Source organism: Octodon degus, unplaced genomic scaffold (assembly GCF_000260255.1).
Source record: "Octodon degus isolate 3935 unplaced genomic scaffold, OctDeg1.0 scaffold00131, whole genome shotgun sequence".
NCBI classification, from domain to species: Eukaryota; Metazoa; Chordata; class Mammalia; order Rodentia; family Octodontidae; genus Octodon; species Octodon degus.
This window is the reverse complement of record NW_004524707.1, coordinates 1,318,666-1,326,663: the sequence shown is the minus strand read 5'-3', so window position 1 is coordinate 1,326,663 and position 7,998 is coordinate 1,318,666. Positions and strand designations below refer to the sequence as shown.

At 48.7% G+C, this 7,998-nt stretch overlaps 1 protein-coding gene across 1 annotated transcript in view; it reads right to left on the bottom strand.

The window, feature by feature from the left end:
• Positions 1 to 328: 328 nt before the first annotated feature.
• Positions 329 to 7,998, bottom strand: part of Rhex (regulator of hemoglobinization and erythroid cell expansion) — a 17,421-nt gene continuing 9,751 nt past the window's right edge. Inside the window, exons 3-7 of the mRNA XM_004641188.2 lie at positions 4,125 to 4,256; positions 3,922 to 4,022; positions 2,702 to 2,845; positions 1,217 to 1,278; positions 329 to 696 (exon numbers count right to left, since the gene is read on the bottom strand). Of these exons, the coding sequence (XP_004641245.1) occupies positions 496 to 696; positions 1,217 to 1,278; positions 2,702 to 2,845; positions 3,922 to 4,022; positions 4,125 to 4,132 (516 nt within the window). The 5' untranslated portion in view covers positions 4,133 to 4,256 and the 3' untranslated portion in view covers positions 329 to 495. The remainder of the gene's footprint in view (positions 697 to 1,216; positions 1,279 to 2,701; positions 2,846 to 3,921; positions 4,023 to 4,124; positions 4,257 to 7,998) is intronic.

Genomic DNA, 7,998 nt, shown 5'->3' with positions numbered 1-7,998 from the left:
TCTTTAGCTTGTGAAAAAAACTGGCGAGCTCAGAGGCTCATTCATGGTAGGCTTTGCAAGTGAACTATTTGAAATTCTGAAGGCAAGTCAGGATTACACAGCAAAAGGCAACGCTGATAAAAAGGTCAACGTGCAAGATTGGGCAAGAGAAAAAGAGGAACTGGTGCTTGCAATTCTACTTAAAATTTTAAGAAAATTATTTATTGCAGATAATTAAAATGAAGTCATTATAACCTTAAGATCTCCAAATACAACTTCATTGCAGCTGACTAAAACTTTAAAAAGATCACATTGTGTTTTCTACCGGCCCACACCAGTGCTTCCAAACTGTCCTTGGGAGTTCTTCCTAACATCTGACCTAGAGTCTTCTTGCTGACACCAGACTTATTTTTCTTCCCAACCCTTTTTGTTTTCTTTAATTTAAAGGAATTTCCATACAAAATAAATCCAGTAATCAATCAATATTTTGTATCTTATTTACAAAATACCTAGAATTCATGTAACCACTTGAGTATATTCCACTGGCTCAGAGACAGTAGGATTTGAAAATGCCCAGAAATTAGGCTTGTGGCTTTGTGGATTGACATTGACATAATCCGTAGCTTCCTTAATGTTTTCATAGTCCAGGGCAAATTCCTTGTTTAGTCCTCCAGAGGTTGAAAAGACCACTTGTGTGTAGTGGACATCTGTGGCGACCTGGGAAGAAAGCAGAGATGTGTGGGGCAAGGTTTACACCATGCTTGGCGGAGGTAAGGTTAGGACTGAGCTCTAACTCACAGAGCCTCGCCCAAGACGTGGTGGGAAGAATGAGAATCCATTTGTGAGAGCAGGGCGAGGGCAGTGAGGAAGCTGCTAATGGCTGGGTCCCACCTGTCTGCAGAGAACAGGCTTCAGAGTGAGTAGCTCAGTGGGTAGGAAGGAAAGATGCAGAGACTCACAAAATGAGGGCAGGATCCAGTGCAGGCGTAGGCCCAGTGACTGAGGCCCTGGGGAAAGTGGGCTTCCCATGAGCACTTTCATTTTCACGGTCTGCTCAGACCCACTTTGCTGAGCTGATCCACGCTGATATGGGACTACAGGGGGAAGCACGACAGCTGGGGATGCTAAGGCCTCCCTTATCATTCCCATCCACACCGCTGGGGTGGCTTGAGTTCCCTGTCTTACAGGAGGAACCCCAGGCTGCAATCCAGGTTGAGCTCCCTGAGCTTGTCCTTACCTGGCAGGTGGGAGGGGAGCTGTCCGTGCTGTCTGAGCTATCTGAGGACGTGCTGCTCTCACCTGGAGAGAGATGGACATGGTTCTTTCAAAGCAAGCGAGGGGGTGTCAAGAGAAGGTGGAGACGGTGGAAGGGAGCATGCAAGGGCAGGCAGGACCAGCAATTCAGAGAGAAGTGGGAGGAGAGATACAGACACCCCAAAAGAGGAAGAGAAAACCGAGCAGAGAAAGAGTGGTGGGCAAGAGAGCATCTAGCATCCGGCAGGAATGTGTACAGCATCCATGCACCACTGCTTCCTCCAGCTCTGTCTAAACGAAACAAAAGCACACAGGCTTTACTCTGCTGGAGCAGACATCTGCCAGTAGGGATAAGCCGAGGCAGTGTGGCCCAATGCAAACTGCTCTAGACTTGCAAGTCCTAGGCACAGGCACCAACCTAAAGCTGTCACTAGCTCTAGGGAGCTTAGCTTTCTTTGTGCCCTGGTGTGTCTCCTCTGTAAAGTAAGGGAGCTGAGCAGTGACCTTTGAGGTTCCTACTAGCTCAACGGTCTCTGTGGCCAGACTGGCAAAGCTCCTTGGCCAGGGGTCGGGGGGAGGCCAGTACCTTCCCCATGCCGAGAAACACTGGGGGCCTGAAAGTTGCACTCATTGGTTCCCACAGACTCAGAGGCCTTATCGCAGTTGAAAAGATAAAATCAGGAGGACAGAGCAAACTCACATCAATCAATCAAGAGATGAACCAGTGGAAAAAGTGCAATCTCTGTTGGGGAAGCAACCACTTAAGCCTCAGCTTCATTAATGACCCTTTAGGTCTCCCAAACCTTGAGATAACAAACAAAGCTAAGGGTGTAGCTCAGTGGTAGAGGGTGTGCCTAGTGTGCTTAAGGTCCTGCCTTTGGTCTTTGGCACTGCAGAGCCGGAGGGTACATTAGACCTAAGGTCACCGCACAAAACTAGAAGGGTGGTATTTCTTACAATAGGGCATAGAGATGAAACCATCTGCAGGACACATATTTATCCACATGCTCAGATCCCCAAGCAGGTCTCAGGCTGTGAAGAGGGTTGCTGTGGCTAGCTTCCACAAGCAGCTGTGAACTGGTCAGAAAGATGGCAGCTGCCCTGCAGCAGCCAAGATGGGGCAGGCAGGGATGATTGAAATCGCAGCTCCACCATTAGCTGGAGGAGCAGAAGATGGAGAGGCAGCATGCGAGGAACAGGGACACGCTCTGAGCCCCCCTGCAATTTTTCACCCGTGAGCAGCCACAGGAATGACCCCAGACCTACACAGACCCTGGGGTTATTCCCCATGTACAGGATGACACCTTCCTGGGAGAGGCTGGTTGGCAAGATTGTGACTCTGTGAGTGTGAGGAGGCCCCTAGCTAAAGAGTCCCTCCTCAAGGAGGGCTGGGGGTGTGTTGGGGAGGCTCCTGGGTGTCCCCACAGGGTGCAGTAAGCTTTAGGACAAGCCCCTGCTTCTGACTCACGCCTGTAGCGGGGAGCAGACACAGGGGTGCTTCTCTCTGTCCGAGTCTCCATGGTTTCCTTGGCAGCTGATGGGGGCTGGGGTGCAGGGCCAGGCCCTTGGGCCTGCAGCCTGGCTTCTTTGAGCATCCGTTCATTCTGCCGGCCTGGAATAAAGAGGGCAAGATCACGTGGAATCTATAGCTGCCTGGGTTAGGCGCCCCTTCCACAACCAAATGCCTTCTGAACCAACCTTCAATCAGCTGACCTTCCAAGGAATCCATGCACATCTCAACTCTACTGTGCTCCCAACCTTGTGTTGCTGTCTCCTCTCCTTACTTGTTGAAAAATCCACATCCAGCTGCAAGCACCCCCCACAGGACCTCACGCCCCTCCTCTCTGGCTTCCCTCTGCTTCCTTCCCATGCTGCTTCTGGCCCCAGCCTCTTTACCCCTGCTGCTGTGTGCTTGGCTGGCTCCTGCTTCTGCCTGTGCTATGTGGCTCTTTCCTGCAGGTCTCTGCTCAGACACGAGCGCTCAGGCACTCCGGAGCCCTCCTGCCTTCTTTCTGTCTGTGTGCTTCTCTTCTTATTTCCTCCCTAGCACTCGCATACCCTACATACATTTGTGTTACTTGCTGTCTTGCTTGTCCCATGGAGTAGAATTTCCATAGGGGAGGAATTTCTGGTTTGTTTCCTGTCACATAGCTGGGCCTGGCTGGTACCTAAGATCTCAATAAATGTGTCAAATGAACGAATAGATGGATGAACAAATGAACAGAAAGGGCAGGATTTCTTTTAATATATGCTTCCTCGAAACATCACCATGACCAATTCCCTGACTCAGTACAGCCAAAGCAGCACTGTTTTCTCTCATTAGAGTGCTTTCCCAGGACAGACCTTCTGTACCATTACTGTACATCGGCCCAAGGAGCTCGACGAATCTCCCAGAATTTTCTGTTTCAACTCACAGCCATTCCCAGCCTTTGGCATGATAACAAAAACTAGCTGAGTCCAGGTAGAATGAGCCCCTCCACACCAGCACTGCAGCTCAATAGGACAGCTAATGGTGAGGTTAGAATGGAGATGACCCCATCACAAGGTGTGGGAGGGGCGCAGAGGGACTGATCTGGTCAGTGGGTCCTCAAATTAGCTTTCCAGTGACACTCAGAGGGTCCAAAGGGACACCCTCTGCTGCAGGCAGGGAAATGGCGCTGAGGGTGCCTGGAAGGGTTGGGCTATTACCTATGCGCAGGCTGAGTAGGTAACCAGCCACAGTGAGGAGGCAGGCCTGGAGGACAAGGGACAGCACTGCAATCACTATGCCATGCCAGAGCTCCATTGCTCTGTTGGGAGAGGAGAAGGATAGAGTCGATAAAACAATCACAAATCCACCCCACCTCAAATCCATATCCCTCTGCCTCTCTGGAAAGTCCTGGGTCCCTCACCCGGTCATGCTCCTGCTGAGTTTCTGGCTGTGCAGCTGCTAGTCGTAGAAGGCTTCAACCTCTTTGAGGGGCAGCGAGCAGAGGTCTGGGAGGAGCTACAGATAGGGCAGCCAACAGGATCTTCCTGGGTACCTGCAGGAGGAACGGTAACAGATAAAAAGAGTCAGGCTTGAGGCTTCCCCACATTTCAGATTCTGACCATAAAACAGGCAATGACAATGTCAGTACCTAACAGCCAACAGGCACTCAGTGTCACCCATAGCGGGCGCTGCCCCCCACTCCTACCCTCTTCTCTGCTTTGAGGATGACAGTTCTTTGAGTGAGGTACAATTGCTTCCTTTTAGAGCAAGCAATGGAAGGCTCAGAGATATGAGTCATGTCTGAGGCCACAAGAGGCCAGGCCTGGTGTAGAGCGCAGACTCCGAAGCCCACGCTCTCAACTGCTGCCCTCGCCTCAGGAGTGTCGCTGGCGACTGCAGACACAGCAGTTCCACTCGAGCAAAGGGCCCATGCAGGTTCTCTGGAGAGGTTTAGGTCTGAACTACATACACACACGCATGCACGTACACACGCATGCATGCACCACATGCACCACAACACACTCACTTTCACACAAACCCACAGCTTCCATGGGCTTCGGGGTATCACACATTCCTACTGTCTTATTTATTTAAAAATAAATAACCAATTTATTTAAAAAGTATCAGTGTATGGGTTCCACCAACCTGTTGTTGAATGTGTGGCTTTCCATAGGGTGAGATCACCCTGAAGGCTCTGAAAGGTATTTAGCAAGCAGAGGCAGGGCCCCAAACCCACCCACCTCCTTCCTGCTGCAGACAGTGAACTTTAAAACCCCGGGCTGCTGCAAGTGCTTCTTTTCCCAATCAGGGCTTCCACTGTAATCCCAGCACTTGGGAGGCTGAGGCAGGAGGATGGCTGAGAGTTCCAGGCCAGTCTGGGCTGCAAAGTGAGTTCAATGCCAGCCTGAACTGCATAGTGGGACCCTGTCTCAAAAAGACCAAAAACAAACACAACCAAAACCAATCAGGGCTTCTAAGAGTAAAGGGAAATGGGAGGAGACCTGGAAACTTTTTATTAGCAGTTTTTACACTGAGGTTTCTTAGTACCAAAACTTACACCAAATAAAACTAGAAAGAAAAGTAGTAGCAGGGAAGAAAGAGTCTGTGGCGCTCATCATCCCAGACTCTGTAGGCCTGTGGGCGTCAGGCATCTGGACGTCTCCAGGGAGAAGACAGCTCCATCTCCTCTACTCTCTCATGCAGCCAGTGGCCCTTGGGATGCCTTTCCTTTGGAGGGGTGTCAAAAGCTGGGAGCAGCTCACTTCCCCCACTTATTTTGGCATCCTCTTTCCTATGTGACCAACCTTGGAACCTCCTTCCAAAGGCCTCTCAACCCTTGTACCATGAGTTTCACATGAGTGAACATAGTACATCTATCATCATCCTTCACTCCAAAGGTTCTACTAATTCCATGTGCAAAAGTGGATTCAGGATCCAGGCCTGAGCTCTTTGTTTTCTGTGGATTCAACAGACAGGACCAGTGGATAGGGGCTAAAAAGTGAGAATGTTCTCAATGGGAGAATTCTTTTCCTGTCGGTGATGGAACGAGCCCTTCTCCTATCCTCTCAGCCCCACCACTGCAGTTCCAAGAGGCACCACAAGGCCACCGTGGGCTTCTCCACCCTTGCTGCAGGAGACTTGGCCCCGCTCTGGTGCTGCGGGAAAGCAGGCCTGGGCTGACTTGGGCTGGCCTTTTTGACTGCTAGTTTTCAAGGCTGTTCACTTTCCAGATAGGTCTTATTTTCTAGAAGAGGAGGTAGTTGTTATACTATATTATTTAGGAAAGGAGGACACTTGTGATCTGAATGTCTATTTGCAGTTGCCCCACTCCGTTCGTGTTTCTCAGTACTGTCTGACATGTGGTGCTACACAAACCCTGGTCATCTGGTACTGTTTTATACCTATAGGATGTGGAGTATTCTGAAGACCCACAAAGGGAACAGGTCAGCCTAACAACCAAGATGACGCTAGATGACCCCGCGCGTCTCTAAATGCCCCCTTGCAGTAGAAAGCTTTCTCTTCTTGAGACTCCCTATTTAAAAAGTTTCCTATTTGGGGCCAGGGAGATGACTCAGTAGAATAAGCACTTCCCTGACAAGCGCAAGGGCCTGAGTTCAATCCCTAGTTCTGCCAAAAATAAATAAATAAATAAAAATAAAAAGTTTCCCATTATTTTAAAACCAGTATCATATTTTGGCTACGTTGCCTAAACTTTCTTCCCCTATTTTAGTATGAGGTTAGCATTTTACTGGCCAAATGACATACGGCAGCTATGAGAGCGGTACAGAGTGGTACAGTTAAAGAGACCTAAAGACAGATTCCAGTTCTGTCCCCTTCTAGACGCACATTGTGGAACTTTGCAGTGCCTCTCAGGTTCTGCATCTGTTAAGTGGAGAGAATGGCGCTGTTCACCTCACAGAGCTCCTGTGTGGGCTCGGTGGCTTATGCTATTTATGAAGACCTTTCTACAATGCCCTTCCCAGGGGATGCACTTGCTAATTATTAGTGATGATTCAACTCTAAAAATCTACTACTGTGATGGTGACCAGAGACCAAGCAGAGCTATTAAATTTAGCTCATTGGGGGAGGCTGAGGGTGTAGAGCAACCGTAAACCTCTTGCCTAGCGTGTGCAAGGCCCTGGGCTCAGCTTCTGCACTGCCCCCCAAAAAGGCTGTTCTATTTTAGGAACTGTGGATATTTGTTTTGAGTATAGTTTGGAGATAAGGTTTAGAACAGGATGAGCTAGGAAAATTGTGACAGATATAGTTACTGAAGTGGCTGATGCCTCTTAACCACCACGAGCAGGTTGTCTCTTAAGATCTAATTGCAGATTGCTGAGAAGGAGGCAGCAGGAACATCTGCTCACTTACACACACACACACACACACACACACACACACACACACTCTGAACAAGTGGGAAGTGAGCAATGTGAAGTAATTATGTTATTAAAAAGTCCCCACCCACGAGAGAGTTTGCTGTCCCCATCTGGTCACAGAGCTGGGGACAGCTCTGCCTCCTTCACTGTGCTTAGACACCACAGGCACCTACTCTGCCCACTAAGTGTGTTTCCTCAGTCTGCCACACTCCTGTGGCTGAGGCTGAGCTCCGTCCTATTCCATGTCCCTTGCCTTCCTACAGTCTTCCCCCGTGTGCAGCCTAGCATCAGAAGTGAATAAGAAGATGTCCTCTTCCCTGCCTGACACTTCATTTTGTCGGGATAAATGAATTCTACAAAGAATGGCTTAAAATGAGATCCCAAGACAGATGAATTTTATGACTTTGGTAGAAGAGAAACAGACCAGAACAGTCTGATGGGGCCTGACTTCTCCCGGGTCCTCATTTGCTAAAGGTAGAAGTCCTGTCCCGGGCTTGGTGAATTAGGGAGCTCAACAAGATGTATCTAAGCCTCTTTCTAGGCCTAAGTATTTTCTTCTTCAAATATTAGTGTTGGGGAAAGCAAAGGAAAACAAAAATGGGTATAAATGAAGACTCAAGAGGAAGCGATCTTCATTTGTAGCGTATGGTATCCTCCAGCCTCCAAGTTACAACATTGTTCTCCCTGACTTAACACTTAGTATCCAAGAAAAGATGGAAGCAAATAAGCCAATGTAGTGACCCAGGGAATTTAATCACAGAAACTGAAGAGGGAAAAATTGGGAGAGTACCAAGTTTGATGAAATCTCCATAAAAGCAATATTTTCCTGGCAAATATAGGTTGACAAAATTGATTTCAGCAGGTACAGAAAATTTACTTTTTTAAAATTTATTTATTTATTTATTCATTTATTTA